The sequence below is a fragment of the Salvelinus fontinalis genome, chromosome 37 (genome assembly GCF_029448725.1).
Source record: "Salvelinus fontinalis isolate EN_2023a chromosome 37, ASM2944872v1, whole genome shotgun sequence".
NCBI classification, from domain to species: domain Eukaryota; kingdom Metazoa; phylum Chordata; class Actinopteri; order Salmoniformes; family Salmonidae; genus Salvelinus; species Salvelinus fontinalis.
Window position 1 is genome coordinate 14,032,040 of NC_074701.1, and position 21,770 is coordinate 14,053,809.

The following is a 21,770-nucleotide window of genomic DNA, read 5'->3' on the forward strand; positions in this document are numbered from 1 at the left end:
TTATTTTTTTTAATTGACTAGGCCCTTGCAGTTTTCTTTGTAGGACGGCCACTCCTAGAGAGAGTAGCAACAGTGCTGAACTTTATTCATTTATAGACACTTTGTCTTACTGTGGACTGATGAAAATCGAGGCTTTTTGAGATACTTTTGTAACCCTTTCCAGCTTTATGCAAGTCAACAGTTCTTAATCTTAGGTCTTCTGAGATCTCTTTTGTTCGAGGCATGGGTGACATCAGCCAATGCTTCTTGTGAATAGCAAACTCACATTTTGTGAGTGTTTTTTTATAAGGCAGGGCAGCTCTAACCAACATCTCCAATCTCATCTCATTGATTGGACTCCAGGTTAGCTGACTCTTGACTCCAATTGGCTTTTGGGAAAGTCATTAGCCTTGGGGTTCACATACTTTCCCCAACCTACGCTGTGGATGTTTAAATTATCTATTCAATATCGACAAAAATACAATAATTTGTGTGTTTATTAGTTTAAGCACTGTGTCTATTGTTGTGACTAAGATGATCAGAGCAAATTTTATGACCAATTTATGCATAAATCAGGTAATTCCAAAGGGTTCGCATACGTTTACATATACTTGTTACTAACCTTGATATTACAAAGATTTTTATTTTTATTTTTTTTATTTCACCTTTATTTAACCAGGTAGGCTAGTTGAGAACAAGTTCTCATTTGCAACTGCGACCTGGCCAAGATAAAGCATAGCAGTGTGAACAGACAACCACACAGAGTTACACATGGAGTAAACAATAGACAAGTCAATAACATGGTAGAAAAAAGAGAATCTATATACAATGTGTGCAAAAGGCATGAGGTAGGCAATAAATCGAATAATTACAATTTAGCAGATTAACACTGGAGTGATAAATCATCAGATGATCATGTGCAAGAAGAGATACTGGTGTGCAAAAGTGCAGAAAAGTAAAATAAATAAAAGCAGTATGGGGGTGAGGTAGGTAAATTGGGTGGGTAGTTTACAGATGGACTATGTACAGCTGCAGCGATCGGTTAGCTGCTCAGATAGCAGATTTTTAAAGTTGTTGAGGGAGATAAAAGTCTCCAACTTCAGAGATTTTTGCAATTCGTTCCAGTCGCAGGCAGCAGAGAACTGGAAGGAAAGGCGTCCAAATGAGGTTTTGGCTTTAGGGATGATCAGTGAGATACACCTGCTGGAGCGCGTGCTACGGGTGGGTGTAGCCATCGTGACCAGTGAACTGAGATAATGCGGCACTTTGCCTAGCATAGCCTTGTAGATGACCTGGAGCCAGTGGGTCTGACGACGAACATGTAGCGAGGGCCAGCCGACTAGGGCATACAGGTCGCAGTGGTGGGTCGTATAAGGTGCTTTAGTAACAAAACGGATGGCACTGTGATAAACTGCATCCAGTTTGCTGAGTAGAGTATTGGAGGCTATTTTGTAGATGACATCGCCGAAGTCGAGGATCGGTAGGATAGTCAGTTTTACTAGGGTAAGTTTGGCGGCGTGAGTGAAGGAGGCTTTGTTCCGGAATAGAAAGCCGACTCTAGATTTGATTTTGGATTGGAGATGTTTGATATGAGTCTGGAAGGAGAGTTTGCAGTCTAGCCAGACACCTAGGTACTTATAGATGTCCACATATTCTAGGTCGGAACCGTCCAGGGTGGTGATGCTAGTCGGGCGTGCGGGTGCAGGCATCGAACGGTTGAAAAGCATGCATTTGGTTTTACTAGCGTTTAAGAGCAGTTGGAGGCCACGGAAGGAGTGTTGTATGGCATTGAAGCTCGTTTGGAGGTTAGATAGCACAGTGTCCAGGGAAGGGCCGGAAGTATACAGAATGGTGTCGTCTGCGTAGAGGTGGATCAGGGAATCGCCCGCAGCAAGAGCAACATCATTGATGTATACAGAGAAAAGAGTCGGCCCGAGAATTGAACCCTGTGGTACCCCCATAGAGACTGCCAGAGGACCGGACAACATGCCCTCCGATTTGACACACTGAACTCTGTCTGCAAAGTAGTTGGTGAACCAGGCAAGGCAGTCATTAGAAAAACCGAGGCTATTGAGTCTGCCGATAAGAATATGGTGATTGACAGAGTCGAAAGCCTTGGCCAGGTCGATGAAGACGGCTGCACAGTAATGTCTTTTATCGATGGCGGTTATGATATCGTTTAGTACCTTGAGCGTGGCTGAGGTGCACCCTTGACCGGCTCGGAAACCGGATTGCACAGCGGAGAAGGTACGGTGGGATTCGAGATGGTCAGTGATCTGTTTGTTGACTTGGCTTTCGAAGACCTTAGCTAGGCAGGGCAGGATGGATATAGGTCTGTAACAGTTTGGGTCCAGGGTGTCTCCCCCTTTGAAGAGGGGGATGACCGCGGCAGCTTTCCAATCCTGGGGGATCTCAGATGATACGAAGGAGAGGTTGAACAGGCTGGTAATAGGGGGTGCGACAATGGCAGCGGACAGTTTCAGAAATAGGGGGCCCAGATTGTCAAGCCCAGCTGATTTGTATGGGTCCAGGTTTTCCAGCTCTTTCAGAACATCTGCTATCTGGATATGGGTAAAGGAGAAGCTGGGGAGGCTTGGGCGAGTAGCAGCGGGGGGGGCGGGGCTGTTGGCCAAGGTTGGAGTCGCCAGGTGGAAGGCATGGCCAGCCATTGAGAAATGTTTGTTGAAGTTTTCGATTATCACGGACTTATCAGTGGTGACCGTGTTATCTAGCCTCAGTGCAGTGGGCAGCTGGGAGGAGGTGCTCTTGTTTTCCATGGACTTTACAGTATCCCAGAACTTTTTGGAGTTAGAGCTACAGGATGCAAATTTCTGCTTGAAAAAGCTGGCCTTTGCTTTCCTGACTGACTGCGTGTATTGGTTCCTGACTTCCCTGAACAGTTGCATATCACGGGGGCTCTTCGACGCTATTGCAGTTCGCCACAGGATGTTTTTGTGCTGGTCGAGGGCAGTCAGGTCTGGAGTGAACCAAGGGCTATATCTGTTCTTGGTTCTGCATTTTTTGAACGGAGCATGCTTGTCTAATATGGAGAGGAAGTAACTTTTAAAGAATGACCAGGCATCCTCAACTGACGGGATGAGGTCAATATCCTTCCAGGGTACCCGGGCCAGGTCGATTAGAAAGGCCTGCTCGCAGAAGTGTTTCAGGGAGCGTTTGACAGTGATGAGGGGTGGTCGTTTGACCGTGGACCCGTGGCGGATACAGGCAATGAGGCAGTGATCGCTGAGATCTTGATTGAAGACAGCAGAGGTGTATTTGGAGGGCAAGTTGGTCAGGATAATGTCTATTAGGGTGCCCATGTTTACGGATTTAGGGTTGTACCTGGTGGGTTCCTTGATGATTTGTGTGAGATTGAGGGCATCAAGCTTAGATTGTAGGACTGCCGGGGTGTTAAGCATATCCCAGTTTAGGTCACCTAACAGAACAAACTCTGAAGCTAGATGGGGAGCGATCAATTCACAGATGGTGTCCAGGGCACAGCTGGGAGCTGAGGGGGGTCGGTAGCAGGCGGCAACAGTGAGAGACTTATTTCTGGAGAGATTAATTTTTAAAATTAGAAGTTCGAACTGTTTGGGCATAGACTTGGAAAGTATGACAGAACTTTGCAGGCTATCTCTGCAGTAGATTGCAACTCCTCCCCCTTTGGCAGTTCTATCTTGACGGAAAGTGTTATAGTTGGGTATGGAAATCTCAGAGTTTTTGGTGGCCTTCCTAAGCCAGGATTCAGACACGGCAAGGACATCAGGGTTGGCAGAGTGTGCTAAAGCGGTGAGTAAGGCAAACTTGGGGAGGAGGCTTCTGATGTTGACATGCATGAGGCCAAGGCTTTTTCGATCACAGAAGTCAACAAATGAGGGTGACTGGGGACATGCAGGGCCTGGGTTTACCTCCACATCACCCGAGGAACAGAGGAGTAGTAGAATGAGGGTGCGGCTAAAGGCTATCAAAACTGGTCGCCTAGAGCGTTGGGGACAAGGAATAAAAGGAGCAGATTTATGGGCGTGGTAGAATAGATTCTGGGCATAATGTGCAGACCAGGGTATGGTGGGGCACGGGTACAGCGGAGGCAAGCCCAGGCACTGGGTGATGATAAGAGAGGTTGTATCTCTGGACATGCTGGTCTCAATGGGTGAGGTCACCGCATGTGTGGGGGGTGGGACAAAGGAGGTATCAGAGGTACGGAGAGTGGAACTACGGGGTCCATTGCAAACCAAAACAATGATAACTAGCCTGAACAACAGTATGTAAGGCATATTGATATTAGAGAGAGACATACAATAAGGCATAAAGTGATTGCAGGTCATGATTGGGAGAGCTAGCTAAAACAGCAGGTGAAATAACAGCAGCTAGTCAGCTAACACAGCAACAGAAGGTAAAAATGGCGACGACTGGGCAGAGGGTCGGATTAACTACACACAGATCCTGAGTTAAGGCACAGAGCCGACAGATAAAACACAAATAAACAGAATGGAGTACCGTGAATTAATGGACAGTCAAGCAGGCATCAGCTATGTAGCCAAGTGATCATAGTGTCCAGGGGGCAGCCGTAGATGGAGTAGTGAGGCCTCCACTAAGCTAGCACGCGTTTAAAGTTAGTAGCCCGGGGGGGTGGTCTGCTCAGACGGAGGGGGTCTGCTCAGACGGAGGCCGGTTGAGGGCACCGGTTGAGGGCACGTCTGCAAACCAGACGTGGTCGTGTCGACAGAGAATCCAAGCCGGATAGCGATGGCGAAAGAGAGGTTGTGAATTGTAGAATTGTGTTTGCTAACTGGTGCTAGCTTCCTAGCTGCTCTAGCTGCAAGATAAGCTAGCAGTTAGCAGACCGGGGCAGGCAAGTTAGCCTTTGGGGGACGTCGCGATGGGGGGGAAGTCTGTTTTTGCCTCTTCGTGCGGTGACGTCGATAGACCAGTCGTGGAATTAGTAGGGTTCCAGGTAGCTCTAGGTAGCTAACAGGCCTAGTAGGTTAGCAGAATGGGCCTTCAGCGGGCGTCACGCCTGAGGGGCCTGTTGGAGTCGCCGGGCAGATTATGTCGGTATTCCAGTCGTAGAGGATAGGCGGGGTTCCGTGCTCCGTACCGGCAGTAAATGGGTCCGGGTCTTGTAGCCCAGGAGTGGGCTTCAGTGGTAGCACAGGAGCCCTAGCCAATTAGCTTCAGGCTAATTGGTGCCTGCTCCGGTGCCTGCTCCGGGATGGAAACGCTAGCCAGGAGTGGTCACCCGGGATTGTGGTTAGCTAGTTGCGAAGATCCAGATGAAAATGTTCAGAGTTTGCGGTAGGAATCCGGGGATATGGAGAGAAATAGGTCCGTTATGCTCTGGTTTTAGTCACGTTGTTCGAACTAGCGAGAGCAGAGCTTTCCGAGCTAAAGGTTAGCTGATGACCGCTAGCAATGGTTTGCTAACTGATAGCTGGTAGGCAGTTAGCTGGCTATCTTCAGTAGATGGATTCCAGATCAGAAGTAAATAGAAATACTTTAGAAAAAAGCAGATCCACGCCACATTGGGTGAGGCGGGTTGCAGGAGAGTATTTAGAAGTTGAGGTTTAAGAAAGTATTTTTAAAAGATATGCGAAGAAAAATATGTAAAAAGATATATACAAGGGACACGGGACACGACAGGACAGGACAAAGACGTCTACACTGCTACGCCGTCTTGGAACGATTGTGGGGTTTGAAAAAAGCCCTTGTGTTCAGTGCTGGTATTACCGAATGTCCCGGTATTGTGTAATGTACACTATATATACAGAAGTATGTGGACACCCCTTCAAATGAGTTGGTTCGGCTATTTCAGCCACACTTGTTGTTGACAGATGTATAAAATTGAGCGTAAAGCCATGCAATCTCCATAGTCTAACATTGGCAGTAGAATGGCCTTACTGAAGCACACAGTGACTTTCAACGTGGCACCTTCATAGGATGCCACCTTTTTAACAAGTCAGTTAGTCAAATGTCTGACCTGCTAGAGCTGCCCCGGTCAACTGTAAGTGGTGTTATGGCTGTTTTTTATCGTTCGGGCCCCTTAGTTCCAGTGAATGGAAATCTTAACTCTACAGCATACAATTACATTCTAGACGATTCTGTGCTTCCAACCTTGTGGCAACAGTTTGGGGAAGGCCTTTTCCTGTTTCAGCATGACAATGCCTCGATGCACAAAGTGAGGTCAATAGGTCAAGAAATGGTTTAGTTGAGATCGGTGTGGAAGAACTTGCCTGGCCTGCACAGAACCCTGACCTCAACCCCATCGAGGACCTTTGGGATCATTTGGAATGCTGACTGCGAGCCAGGCCTCATCGCCCAACATCTATGTCTGAACTCGTTAATGCTCTTGTGGTTGAATGGAATCAAGTCCCCGCAGCAATGTTCCAACATCTAGTAGAAAGCCTTCCCAGAAGAGCGGAGGCTGTTCTAGCAGCAAAGGGGGGACCAACTCCATATTAATGCCCATGATTTTGGAATGAGATGTTTGCCGAGCAGGTGTCCACATACTTTTAGTCATGTAGAGTAGGTATAAAGGTATGACAATCTAGATACCGCCCAAGCCTACTTGCGTGACTGATCATTGAGAACACAGGTCACCACTCCATGCTCTCTCTGGCTCACTGTTCTAATACAACGACCCCAGCTGCTCGTTCTGCTCGGACCCTTCAAAACACACCACACACATACTGCTCATGTGCCTCTCCACCGTCTGCACAAATGGAAATAACCAACACGTCCCCGGGGTGCAGTTGACCTCCGACTCGTCATGATTAAACATTGAAGATGTCGGTGTTCACACCACAGGGCTTGTTTGTCTCAGAACGTGTGTGTGTGTGTCGGTGGTGCCATGTTTGTCATTGGTTTTGAGTTTTGTTTGTGTGTCTTTTGAATGCTTGTGTGTGAATGTGACAATTAATAGTGAGGGTATGCTCATTTTTTTGTTGTTGTTGTAAGCATCTTATTCAGTAAGTTTTTGTGTGTGGTTTGTTTTCTGGTGGGTCCTTGCGTAAGGCTGTACTTTTGTGTGTGTGTGTGTTTGTGTGTGTGTCTAGCCGTGCCCTGTGGTCAGTCCCTGGTTGTGGATGTGGGAGGGACTGCAGCCTGATAACAGGCTCTGAAGAGTCCTCCTACACCACCACTATTTTTACCGGGCTAAAAGTGACACACTCACCCAACACACACACTCAACACTGACTGTAAAACGCCTCACAAAAAACAACCCTTACAAAGAGGGTTTGATTTAGTTTTGTCATCTCAAACGTTGCCAAACCATTCCATAAAGTTTCCCCAAAGAGGTGGTAAACGACAGGTCAAACGTTGGTCCCCCTCCGCCACGGTTCCATCTCCAGGCAGGGACACAGCAGTGACCTCTCACCCCCATCTGCCTTCTCCTCCCTGTGCTAAAACATCGGACCATGACCCTTCTGCTTTATGGATCTCATCTGACTGGGGCTTCTTTATTTTAGCTCCGTCTCATCCCATCTCCCTTCTCGTCCCGCCTCTGGTTTTTGCTCAGTCTCATACTTTTTTTGCAGGACGGTTTGGGTTCTATAAATATTCCTGTTTCCTCGGATCGAGTCCGGATTAATCCGGCTGAGACTCCCACTAGGGACTTCCCAGTCCAGAGTTTGGAGGGGGCAGGGAACGACGGCGACAGGGAGAAAAGAGGGGTGTGGCGGGGGCTGTTTGTGAAAGCCAGTGGGCGTTGGCTGGGAGCCAGGTCTGGTGCTACGTGGTCTGCCTGGTTTTCCCCCGTTGCCTTCCCTGCATGGTGTAATGAATGGCTTCCTCCACTGTGGCTGTGGCCCAGCTAAAGAGTATACTTACTAGTGCCCAGAATACACCGAGTACACAGAGGACCGAGGATGCCGAGTACACAGGCACTGCGTCAGAATACAGCCTCAGACTACACATCATCTGACCTAGCCTCAGAATATCTGTCTTGGTCTCTCCATTGTAACGTTGGCAATATCTCAACTAGGGTTTGCAAGGGTCGGAAACGTTCCAGTAAATTTCCAGAATTTTTCTGGAAATTTTCAATGGTAGGTTAAGCCCGGGAATTTGGGGAATTTTGCTTAAATTCATCAAAATGTTGCTTATAACAGTGAACCTTTTTTGTGTGGTACACATGGCAATTCTAGGTCTTGTGGCATATTTTGGTTAAACTATCCCCAATTCAATGGAATTGCAACCCTCTGCATGCACAGTGCATTCTTCCATCACATGTACAGCTGATTCTCAAGATCTTGCACACGAATGAGATGCTATTGAGCCCACACTACTACACTGTCTGAGCCAAGGACTACATGCGTTCTGGTAAGTTTTGATTACAATACTGGGTGGGGTGAATATATTTTATGACATACATTGTTTTTTGTTCACTAGTAAATAGTAGCCTACAGCAAAGTGTGTTTAAATCATTTTTAACTTGTTAACAATTTCTGCTAGTTAGTTTTTGCTACCATGTTGGTTTTAGCTTGCTTGAGCCTGATAACTGAGGAGTGTTAATTCACCCGTTTCCATACATGTTTCATTTTAAAACATTTCTCTTACAAAGGAGTTGTTTAATCTAACTGTTAATCTGTACATGGAATTGTATTTATTATAATTTTATCTCATTCTTTACAGGAAAATGCGACGGGCACTATCTGATGTGTGGAGACATTTCACTGCAGCTAATGTAGAAGGAAAAGCTGTGTACATTTGCAAATACTGTGCCAAATCATATGTGAAGAATGCAAAGATGTAGAATCATCTGCCCAAGTGCATAAAGTTCCCTCAGTGCTCACAACAAGCAACCTCTGACAAAATTCCCTCTACTTCTATTCGAGGTGAAAATGATGAATCAGACACCTTATCGATAGCAACAGTTCATTGTCCTCCTGTAACCAGGAGTTTTTTTTGACTCAAAGGAGGAACGTAGTCAGAGAAATTCTGATGAATGTCTTGCTTGAGCTCTGTATGCAACTGGTTCACCTCTAATGCTCACAGGTAATGTGTATTGGAAGAGATTTCTGAATGTTCTTCGCCCAGCATACACCCCTCCAACCAGACATGCTTGATCTACTCATTTGCTGGATGCAGAGTTCAACAGAGTTCAAGTGAAGGTCAAGCAAATCATAGAGAAAGCAGACTGTTTTGCAAACATCTCTGATGGGTGGTCGAATGTTTTTGGGCAAGGAATAATTAACTACATCTCCACCCCTCAACCAGTATTCTACTAGAGCACAGACACAAGGGACAACAGACACACCGGTCTCTACATTGCAGATGAGCTGAAGGCTGTCATCAATGACCTTGGACCACAGAAGTTATTTGCACTGGTGACAGACAATGCTGCGAACATGAAGGCTGCTTGGTCTAAAGTGGATGAGTCCTACCATCACATCACACCCATTGGCTGTGCTGCTCATGCATTGAATCAGCTCCTCAAGGACATCATGGCACTGAAAACAATGGATACACTCTACAAGAGAGCCAAGGAAATGGTTAGGTATGTGGGTCATCAAGTTATAGCAGCAATCTACCTCGCCAAGCAAAGTGAGAAGAATAAGAGCATCACATTGAAGCTGCCCAGCAACACCCGTTGGGTTGGTGTTGTCATCATGTTTGACAGTCTCCTGGAGGGGAAGGAGTCTCTCCAAGGAATGGCCATATCACAGTCTGCCGATATGGACAAGATGACGCCGAAAGAGATGGTCGCCTCGCTTCAGGTCATTTTTTTATGTATTATTTTATTTATTATTTTTTACATTGTTAGCCCAGGAATTCTCACGTCTTATTACATACAGCCGGGAAGAACTATTGGATATAAAAGCTACGTCAACTTACCATCATTACGACCAGGAATACGTCTTTCCCATAGCGGGTCCTTTGTTCGGACCTCCACCCTGGACATGGGATCTTATCCCAGAGGCCGACCCAAAACAACGCGGTCGCCGCAGGAGAGGCGGACGGAGCGGCCTGGTCAGACTCAGAAGGCAAGTACACCATCCACCGCTTCCGAGCATATTACTCGCCAATGTCCAATCTCTAGATAACAAGGTGGATGAAATTAGGGCACGAGTTTCCTTTCAAAGAGACATCAGAGATTGTAACATTCTCTGTTTCACGGAAACATGGCTGGGATATGTTGTCAGAGTCGGTACAGCCACCTGGTTTCTTCATGCATCGCGCCGACAGAAACAAAGGTCTCTCTGGTAAGAAGAAGGGTGGGGGTGTATGCCTTATGATTAACGACTCATGGTGTAATCACAACAACATACAGGAACTCAAGTCCCTTTGTTCACCTGACCTAGAATTCCTTACAATCAAATGCCGACCGAATTATCTTCCAAGACTTCGATTATAGTCACAGCCCTGAGAGAACTTCACTGAACTCTATGTAAACTGGAAACCATACATCCTGATGTTGCATTTATGTTGCCGGAGATTTTAACAAAGCTAACCTGAGAACGAGTTTATTTGCAAGTGCATCGGCGTTGTCGTACCCACTGTGACTTTTAAAACATTTCCTAACCAGAAACCGTGGATTGATGGCAGCATTCGCGCAAAACTGAAAGCGCGAACCACTGCTTTTATTCATGGCAAGGTGACTGGAAACATGACCGACTACAAAGAGTGCAGCTATTCCCTCCACAAGGCAATCAAACAAGCAAAGCGTCAGTATAGAGACAAAGTAGAGTCGCAATTCAACGGCTCAAACACGAGACGTATGTGGCAGGGTCTACAGTCAATCACGGATTACAAAAAGAAAACCAGCCCCGTCGCGGACATCAACGTCTTGCTCCCAGACAAATTAAACAACTTCTTTGCTCGCTTTGAGGACAATACAGTGCCACTGACACAGCCCGCTACCAACGCCTGTGGGCTCCTTCTCCGTGGCCAATGTGATTAAAACGTTTAAACGTGTTAACCCTCGCATGGATGCCGGCCCAGACAGCATCCCTAGCCGCGTCCTCAGAGCATGCACAGACCAGCTGGCTGGTGTGTTTACAGACATATTCAATCAATCCCTATCCCAGTCTGTTGTCCCCACATGCTTCAAGATGGCCACCATTGTTCCTGTTCCCAAGAATGCTAAGGTAACTGAACTAAATGACTATCGCCCTGTTGCACTCATTTCTGTCATCATGAAGTTTTTTGAGAGACTAGTCAAGGAGCATATCACCTCCACCCTACCTGATACCCTAGACACACGCCAATTTGCTTACCTCCCCAATAGGTCCACTGACGATGCAATCGCCATCACACTGCCCACTGCCCTATCCCATCTGGACAAGTGGAATACCTATGTAAGAATGCTGTTCATTGACTACAGCTCAGCATTTAATACCATAGTACCCTCAACTCATCATTAAGCTCGAGACCCTGGGTCTCAACCCCGCCCTGTGCAACTGGGTCCTGGACTTTCTGACGGACCGCCCCCAGGTGGTAAAGGTAGGAACAACATCTCCACCCCACTGATCCTCAACACTGGGGCCCCACAATGGTGCGTTCTCATTTCTCTCCTGTGCTCCCTGTTCACCCATGACTGCGTGGCCACGCACTCTTCCAACTCAATCATCAAGTTTGCAGACGACACTACAGTGGTTGGCTTGATTACCAACAACGATGAGACGGCCTACTGGGAGCAGGTGAGGGCTCGCGGAGTGTGGTGTCAGGAAAATAACCTCATTCAATGTCAACAAAACAAAGGAGATGATCGTGAACTTCAGGAAACAGCAGAGGGAGCACACCCCCCCATCCACATCGACGGGACAGTAGTGGAGAAAGTGAAAGTTTTAAGTTCCTCGGCGTACACATCACGGACAAACTGAAATGGTCCACCCACACAGACAGAGTGGTGAAAGGGCAAGAAGCGGGCGGCTCTTTAACCTCACGAGGCTGAAGAAATTTGGCTTGTCACCTAAAACACTCACAAACTTTTACAGATGCACAATCGAGAGCATCCTGTCGGGCTGTATCACCACCTGGTATGGCAATGGCACCACCCTCAACTGCAAGGCTCTCAAAAGGGTAGTGCGGTCTGCACAACGCATCACCGGGGGCAAACTACCTGCCCTCCAGGACACCTACAGCACCCGATGTCACAGGAAGGCCAAAAAGACCATCAAAGACCAACAGCCACTGCCTGTTCACCCCGCTATCATCCGGAAGGCGAGGTCAGTACAGGTGCATCAAAGCTGGGGCCGAGAGACTGAAAAACAGCTTCTATCTCAAGGCCATCAGACTGTTAAAAAGCCATGCTTCACCGTTGGGATGGTGTTCTTCGGCTTGCAAGCCTCCCCCTTTTTCCTCAGGTTATGTCGATATAGGACTCGTTTTACTGTGGATATAGATACTTTTGTACCTGTTTCCTCCAGCATCTTCACAAGGTCCTTTACTGTTGTTCTGGGATTGATTTGCACTTTTTGCACAAAGTACGTCATCTCTAGGAGACAGAACTTTTCTCCTTCCTGAGCGGTATGACGGCTGCGTGGTCTCATGATGTTAAAACTTGCGTACTATTGTTTGTACAGATGAATGTGGTACCTTCAGACGTTTGGAAATTGCTTAGCTGATTTATTTAGATTTTCCAATGATGTCAAGCAAAGAGGCACTGAGTTTGAAGGTAGGCCTGGAAATACATTCACAGGTACACCTCCAATTGACTCAAGTGATGTCAATTAGTCTATCAGAAGCTTCTAAAGCCATGACATCATTTTCTGGAATTTCCCAAGCTGTTTAAAGGCACAGTCAACTTAGTGTATGTAAACTTCTGACCCACTGGAATTGTGATACAGTGAATTATAAGTGAAATAATCTGTCTGTAAACAATTGTTGGAAAAATTACTTGTGTCATGCACAAAGTAGATGTCCTAACCGACTTGCCAAAACTATAGTTTGTTATCAAGAAATTGGCGGAGTTTGTTAGAATACTTTAGATAATCTAACTAGATATTACTGCATTGTTGAAACTAGAAGCACAAGCATTTCGCTACTCTCTCATTAACATCTGCTAACCATGTGTATGTGACCAATATAAGGGGGCGGCAGGTAGCCTAGTGGTTAGAGCGTAGGACTAGGGACTGAAAGGTTGCTGGATCGAATCCCTGAGCTGACAAGGGAAAAATCTGTCGTTCTGCCCCTGAAGGCAGTTAACCCACTGTTCCCACTGTCATTGAAAATAAGTATTTGTTCTTAACTGACTTGCCTAGTTAAATAAAGGTAAAATGAAAATAAATATTAAATACAATATGATTTGATTTGACAGCCCCATCAAGAGGGATCCTCCTGGATGATGTATTTTGGGAGAGAGTGGTAAGCAGCCTGAAACTCCTGAAACCTATAGCAATCCATTGCATGGATTGAGGGAGACAATACCACCCTGTCTGATGTTCAGACTCTGCTTGCAGATGTCAGAGAAGAAATCCATACTGCCCTGCCCACTTCACTGTTGCTTCAAGCAGAGGAAACTGCAGTTCTGAAATACATCAAAAAGCGTGACGACTTCTGCCTGAAGCCCATACACGCCCCAGCGTACATGTTGGACCTCAGGTATGCTGGCAAGAGCATTCTGTCTGGTGCAGAGATCAACATGGCCTATGGTGTCATCACTACCGTGTTTCGATGACCTTGGCCTGAATGAGGGCAAGGTTCTTGGCAGTCTGGTGAAATACACTTCCAAGCAAGGGCTTTGGAATGGAGATGAGATATGTTGGCACGACTGCCATATTGCATCAGCCACCTGGTGGAAGGGACTTTGTCTATTTGAGACTCTTTCCCCTGTTGCCTCCAAATCCCACCAACATCAGCCGCCTCAGAGCGCAACTGGTCCTTGTTTGCGAGCACACACACTAAGGCATGCAACAGGCTGACCAATACAAGGGTTGAAAAATTGGTGGCCATCCGGGGAATTTGAGGCTTTTTGAGCCTGACAACGAGACATCCTCAACAAGGTTGGAAAGTGACAGTGAAGATGAGACCTCAGAGTCTGATGTTTAAGAGGTGAACATTGAGGCGGTCCAGGGAGAAGACTTGGAAGCCTGAGAGAATGACAACCAAAGCTTTCGTTTCTGGACTATCATTTTACAGATCTATGTTGAAAACGTTGGATCATTCAATATTCCCTTTATTTTGTTCAGTAAAATCATCCAATGTGAAGAGTCAACTCGTTTAATTAAAGTTCAATTCATAACTACATTTTAATATTTTTATTTCTATTGGATGGATTTAATCATTTGCAATTATGTCTACTTATGACAAGGTAAAAGTGTTTTGTTTCTCTCTCCATATGATATGTTAAATATATCCAATGCTGGAAACATCTACATTTAAATGGTATTAATATAAATTCCCATATATTTCCGTTAATTCCCATGGAAAGTTTCCACCTCTTAATATTCCTCAATGTGCAACCCTAATCTCAACTGAGTAATATTATCATCCAGCCATTTTGTAATGCACGTAACAAAACGTTGTGTTATGTTATGTCTTTCTTGGTCCCAAACAGCCACTTGGTAACTGCACACAACGTTTTTCAGGCCAATGTAAACTACTTTGACTTTGTTTGTGATCGTCTCCAAACCTCAGCGATTGTTTTCCTAGTTGAACGCACGGCACTTCACGCCTCGGTCGTTCAGCTACACACACTGTTATTACTTAACCAGTTGAAATGACGTGTGTGTGTGTGTGTGTGTGTGTGTGTGTGTGTGTGTGTGTGTGTGTGTGTGTGTGTGTGTGTGTGTGTGTGTGTGTGTGTGTGTGTGTGTGTGTGTGTGTGTGTGTGTGTGTGTGTGTGTGTGTGTGTGTGTGTGTGTGTGTGTGTGTGTGTGTGTGTGTGTGTGTGTGTGTGTGTGTGTGTGTGGTCTAGGTGCTGTTCCTGCTGCGCTCCTACCAGACGGATACACACAGACCCCAGGCGGCAGGAAGTGACATCAGCCAAGCCCTGCGCCCACGACTGTGGCTCGCCTCCAGGTCACCACTCATTTGCTCGCTCTCTCACGCACACACACACACCGCAACACAGATAACCATCCGTTCCTGATATTAAGAATAGCTTATTTTTCCACTGCCCATCCCCTCTTTGGCTCAGTTCCCTTCACACCCCACACAGGCTTCCATTTCAATGGAAGCAACCTCCCCCACCACAACCACCAATCTTTCTGCCCCAAACCAGGGCCTGACCAGGTAAGCAGGAGATAGCACAGAGGGGTGTGGAGGGGATTAGCTAGCTTGCTGCGCTTGGTCCCAGTGACTCCTTATTAAGATGCCGAGGTGGATACTTGTTCGCTCAGGCGCTGCACCATCTGTCCGTTTGATCGCTTGCCGCTTCACAGCCCCCTGCAGAGATCCAGGACGCACACGCTGGCGGTGGGGCAGAGAGACTCTACCCCCCCCCCCCACCACCCTAGTGGAAACAGTCCTAGGGGCAGTCTACAACTGAGCTCATTTGAAGCATCCTTTACCTAACATTAGCGATTGCGATGTGGGCATTGTCAAATAGGAATTCAAACACCGCAAACAAATCTTCTAAGGGCGTTTTCACACGCATGGTTTTGAGCTATAGTTCGAATCAGTTTCACTATTTGTAGCATTGCATTTCTTTCATTTCGTCTGGTTGGTTTCACATTGCCAAATGTCAAACAAACAAAAATTCCTAGACAAAACCACTTGTCCATGCAAGTCATTTGCTCACGCTCACGTTAAATCCATTTATGATTATCATGAAGCATCACTTTGTGTCCCAATCTTCATTTTACTTTCACTTTGGTCTTCCAACAACATGCAGAAGGAAACAGTGCAATAGCTGCTCTAACTGCGACGTGAATAGGCCATCAGTAGCCTGTATCTCTGGTATAGCCCCCGTCTCCCCTAATGAACTCATAAATGCCCTGCTACTCACAGAATGTCTCAAGATGATGCTGCGTGCATTTCATAAAGTGTTTGCAGTCAAACAACCAATATTAATGCGCGACTCTGGTTCATTTCCTCTGTTTGGTCCATACGGCTTTCTTACCTGCCGCGAACCGCACCACAGTGCCAATTGAATCGGACCGAGACAACTCTTTTTGAGCGAACCACGTTAAGTGCGCCAGTCCAAACTAACCGAACTTAGGAGGTAAACGCACCAGAGTTTGGAAACAACGCACCAAATCAATTTGGTGTGAAAGCCTACGGATTTTGTGGGGTTTATTTTGGCAATGTGAAACCAACTGGACCAATTGGGGGAAAAAATACAATGTAACAAATAACTTATAGAGTCAAATTATAGCTCAAAACGCCTTAAGTGCACACAAAGTAAAACAATTCCATGGTATGTCAATGTATGACTGCATAACCATTGAATTCTAGCTTGAGTCAGTTGTTACCCTCCAATTTTTTTAGGCTTGCGGTCCCTAAAGTTTTCATATGCTAGAATGAGTCAGCATTAGGCTACTGACCGTCAAAATGGCTGTCTGCTCTCCCAGTGTATTCAACGTTGACTACAGAGGCCCATACTAACACACTTTTTAATGGTTTACCATACCAGTGTCTTCATACAGGTAACCAAAAGAATGGAAACACTTAAATGAGGGATACAAAGTATATTGAAAGCAGGTGCTTCCAAACAGGTGTGGTTCCTGAAGTTAACATCCCATCATGCTTAGGGTCATGTATATTAATGCTGGGCATGCCATTATTTTGGCTACCATGGCTATGGCCCCATAGGATGACAATTCCCCCATCCAAAGGGCATGAGTAGTAACTGAATGGTTTGATGAGCATGAAAAGAATGTTAACCATATGTCATGGCCGTCTGTCACCGGATCTCAACCCAACTGAACACTTATGGGAGGTTCTGGAGTGGTGCCTGAGACGACGTTTTCCACCATCAACAAAACACCAAATGATGGAATTTCTCAGGCAAGAATGGTGTTGCATCCCTCCAATAGAGTTCCAGACATGTAGAATATATGCCAAGGTGCATTGAAGCTGTTCTAACTAGTGGAGGCCCAACGCCCTATGAAGATACTTTATGTTGGTGTTTGCTTTATTTTGGCAGTTACCTGGATGTGGCCATTACTAATGCCTAAGGATCATATGGAGTGCATTGTTGGCTTGACATCTGTCGCTTTACTAGGCCCAACCCTGAACAGGCGTGTTTAGTTGGGTATGGCCACAAGCGTATCTTCCTGAACTAGGTCCCTTGGCACACCTCTGCAACTCCTCAATGGGCTCGGGAGAGGCGAAGGTCGAGTCACGTGTCCTCTGAAACAGGACCCACCTAGCCTCCTACTTTTTTATTTTACTGCTCGCTTAACCCCGGATGTCAGCTGTACCAATGTGTCAGAGGAAACACCATTGGACTGACTATCTGTGTCAGCTTGCAGGCACCCGACCCTGGCACAAATAGTCGCGAGAGCATGATGAGCCAAGGAAAGCCATGGGCCAAACCCTCCCCTACCCCGGGTGGTGCTGTTTGCCGTCCTATGGGGTCTCCCGGTCCTGTCGGTTGTACCCCAGTACTGCAGTGCAGTGCTTTTGACCGCTGCCTCACCCAGGACCCTGACACTTCAGGATCTTAAATAAAGCTTCGCAGTGCTGGAACAGCCAGGTTGGGATGAGGCTCATCCCTTTACAAATCTGTTCTCACTTAAATCTCACTCTTCTCTTCCTGTGTGTGTGTGTGTTTTAATATCCGAGTGATGAAAATGTGACGTCAACATCACACACTAGCCCCCTTGTTCTCACACACGCGCTTGTGGTCTTTCGCAGCGCTGAGGTCGAACGCTGTGGTCACACGCTTGATGAACACACACACACACACAAGCTGCTCTGGTGTCTGTTGGACATACACACAGTTACGTTCATGTATATTTGCAGAAGTCTCTCTGGTGACTCACGGACATATTACACACACCATGGAGACGATGGGACTGTGTATGCCCTTTGGCATCTCATGTGACCGCCTCTATCCTGGGATTTCATCATCTTCCTGAATAGGGCTGTGGCGGTCACGAAGTTTCATCAGCCGGTGATTGTCAAGCAGATAACTGCCGGTGTCACGGTAATTGACTGTTAATCAACATAAACACATTAAGCATCTCCTGGTTTCCATGTATAGCCTACAAGCCACTGATGTTCCATTTTTAAAAGTCTAATAAATCTATGTAATATAGCCTACACCATCACAATAGACCGGTCTCAGACTACATTTTCTTCATGTTTCCTATTTCAGAAGAACAAAATAGCATACTCTGAGTTGTTCTTATGTTAGGCCCTGATCTGGTTATGCCGTATGGCTGTGGGCTACACTAGTTCATTTAGCAGACAAGATTTGCTTAGAATTCCACGGTATTGTTTTATAGTATGTCGAATACAAATGAACAGAGCTGAATAAAATTGAAAGGATATTTTCTCCAAATGATTTGAGGGAGCGCGCACATGTGGCACGTGTTGAGCGATTAAAACCTCTTAGGGATTGTAACCTTTTGTTCAGTTTTCGCCTAAAATGACATACCCGAATCTAACTGTCTGTAGCTCAGGACCTGAAGCAAGGATATGCATATTCTTGATACCATTTGAAATCAAACACTTTGAAGTTTGTGGAAATGTGAAATTAATGTAGGAGAATATAGCACATTAGATCTGGTAAAAGATAATACAAAGAAAAAAAACATTTAAAAAAAAATTATCTTTGAAATGCAAGAGGCCATTATAAACTCAGCAAAAAAACAAACGTCCTCTCACTGTCAACTGCATTTATTTTCCGCAAACATGTGTAAATATTTGTATGAACATAAGATTCAACAACTTAGACATAAACTGAACAAGTTCCACAGATATGTGACTAACAGAAATGGAATAATGTGTCCCGGAACAAAAAGGGGGTCAAAATCAAAAGTAACAGTCAGGCCGATGATGCTGTGACACACCGTCCCAGACCGTGACTGACCCTCCACCTCCAAATCGATCCCGCTCCAGAGTACAGTCCTCGTTGTAACACTCATTCCTTCGACGATAAACGAGAATTCGACCTTGACCCCTGGTGAGACAAAACCGCGACTCGTCAGTGAAGAGCACTTTTTGCCAGTCCTGTCTGGTCTAGCAACGGTGGGTTTGTGCCCATAGGCGACGTTGTTGCCGGTGATGTCTGGTGAGGACCTGCCTTACAACAGGCCTACAAGCACCTCAGTCCAGCCTCTCTGTCTATTGTGGACAGTCTGAGTACTGATGGAGGAATTGTGTGTTCCTGTTGTAAATCGGGCAGTTGTTGTTGCCATCCTGTACCTGTCTCACAGGTGTGATGTTCGGATGTACCGATCCTGTGCAGGTGTTGCTACATGTGGTCTGCCACTGTGAGGACGATCAGCTGTCCGTCCTGTCTCCCTGTCGCGCTGTCTTAGGCGTCTCACAGTACGGACATTGCAATTTTTTTGCCCTGGCCATATCTGCAGTCCTCATGCCTAAGGCACATTCACGCAGATGAGCAGGGACCCTGGGCATCTTTCTTTTGGTGTTTTTCAGAAACCGTAGAAGGCCTCTTCAGTGTCCTAAGTTTTCATAATTGTGACCTTTATTGCCTACCGTCTGTAAGCTGTTAGTGTCTTAACGACCGATCCACAGGTGCATGTTCATTAATTGTTTATGGTTCATTGAACAAGCATGGGAAACGCTGTTTAAACCCTTTACAATGAAGATATGTGAAGTTTTTTAATTTTTACAAATTATCTTTGAAAGACAGGGTTCTGAAAAGGGACGTTTCTTTTTTTCTGAGTTTGTCACTTAGGAGTTCAGTCGCAATTTAGATTTTGGCCACTGGATGGCAGCATTGTATATGCAAATTTTAGACTGACCCAATGAACCATTGTATTACTGTTCAAAATGTTTTATCAAGTTTGCCCAAATGTGCCGAATTAGTCAATTTATACATTTTCAAGTACATAACTATGGAGAACATTCAAAAATTACATGGTAATAAAATAAATCGTTTACACACTCCCAGCAATGTCATAAATTAGTTTAAAGTAACCATTTTGAAGGTTTTATCCAAATAACAGTGACTCACATCTAGCGCAATGCTCAGTTCTAACGCTCACCTTTGTACAGACAACTGACTGTGAGAATTCGATTTTGTCAACAGATTACTTGTAATGTTATGGGTATCTTTTGAATAAAGCAGAAAATACGCCTCAAGTCAAAGAACAGTGAAACCTGATTGTTCGGTCTCTTCTCTCTTTTCTCCCTCCATCCTCTCGCACATCCTCTTCCTCCTCAACATCTCCCTCCTGTTTCCAGGCAGAACCTGTGTTTAGTGACCCGGGCTGTGTTTGTGGACGTGCTGGGGGCCGTGTGTGGACCCCTGGCTGCTCCTGTTGGAGGTAAGTGAACCAGACAGACAACGGATGTGTGGCACTGCCTCCCACTTCCTTCGTTAGGCAAGACAATGGAGAAAATGGAAAAGTGCTTCGAGTTCAGGTTTTACTGTTGCCTCGTTTTCAAACGGTTTTCTCTCTTTTGATGCCAACTGAATGTGACCATTCCAAGTGTGACAGGGAACACATTTGAGTTGGTTTGATATGGAAACAAGTTTTGTTTGAGATGGAGGGAGGGACATAAGAAACCCCTGGAGTAAAAATAGCGGTAAAATGCGGTTTTGTTAACTCATTTTTGGCCAAGCCTTTCATGAAGGTGATTTCTATACCCTGGTGAATGTTGTGCCATAACAAACGTCTGGCTTATCTCTCTGGTCTGGAGAGTTCACTTCGATCACTTAGAATGACCTCTCCATTTTCTTAATAATATTAATAACTGAAGTGTGTTGGCATGGCCTGTCCAACTGTCCTCCATTTTGACCGATTCACAGAACTGTTGGTTGGTTTGTGGCCTGGGTGATTTAGGGAAGTGGGTGCGTGCGCGTGTGTGTGTTCGTCTGCGTGATCAGGGTCTCCACAAAGGAAGAATGTGAAACCGAAGGCGAGCCTCTGACAGATGGCGGGATTGTGCCTGTGACCCAGTTGAAGGCGGAGGGGTGTGTGTTTTTGGTCCATGTGCTCAACACATGTCCCGGCCAGTGGAAACGTTTACGGCTGTTTAAAACAAGTCTGCATTCAGCCCTTACATAACAAATGCACCGCAGCCTCCAAACCCCTCTCAGCCCAACTGCCCCATCCCTCTGTCCTCCTCTACCTAATTAGCATAATGATACAAAAATCCATAAAATACTTTTGATTTTTTGTAGGGGACTATCTCTTGGTTCATGTAGTGATGAATCTGTTATTCAGTGCGTTTTTAGGGGCTAATAGCAGTAATACCAAAAATAATTTTTTCATCAAAAATGTTTATGTATTTTTGGGGTTACTTCAAGAGGTCTTAAAATTTAAAATCAAATAGCAAAATGGTCCTTGGTATGACCTTAACAATTCCATTTAGCTTCGTAGAACCCTCCCTCCCTTGTCGTAGACAGGGCTTAGACTGTTATGGGTTAGAGTGCCGTTTACCTGGGGGGGGTGGGGGGGGAATCATCCTTTTTCACTTTTACTGGCATCATCCACTAAGTAGGAACTGGAAATGTATTGGGCAGTTCCTGCAGACAGTCACATTGCTGTGTAACCAACACATCTCTGAGGGGTGAAGGAGAAGGGTGGGGGGGGCTCTTGGCGGCGGCACAGTTGATCCCTCCCCCCTCCTCTGCTCCAACCAAGCCAGTAAAAACAGCAGCAGCACATTTTGGAGTTAGGAGCTCTCTCTCTCTCTGGCTCTGTCTCCGTCTGTAGGAGCTCTCTCTCTCTCTGGCTCTGTCTGTAGGAGTTCTCTCTGGCTCTGTC

General features: G+C 45.9%; 1 protein-coding gene across 1 annotated transcript in view; it reads left to right on the plus strand.

The window, feature by feature from the left end:
- Positions 1 to 21,770, plus strand: part of thada (THADA armadillo repeat containing) — a 102,859-nt gene that overhangs the window by 45,854 nt on the left and 35,235 nt on the right. Inside the window, exons 30-31 of the mRNA XM_055902044.1 lie at positions 14,834 to 14,937; positions 20,242 to 20,324. Of these exons, the coding sequence (XP_055758019.1) occupies positions 14,834 to 14,937; positions 20,242 to 20,324 (187 nt within the window). The remainder of the gene's footprint in view (positions 1 to 14,833; positions 14,938 to 20,241; positions 20,325 to 21,770) is intronic.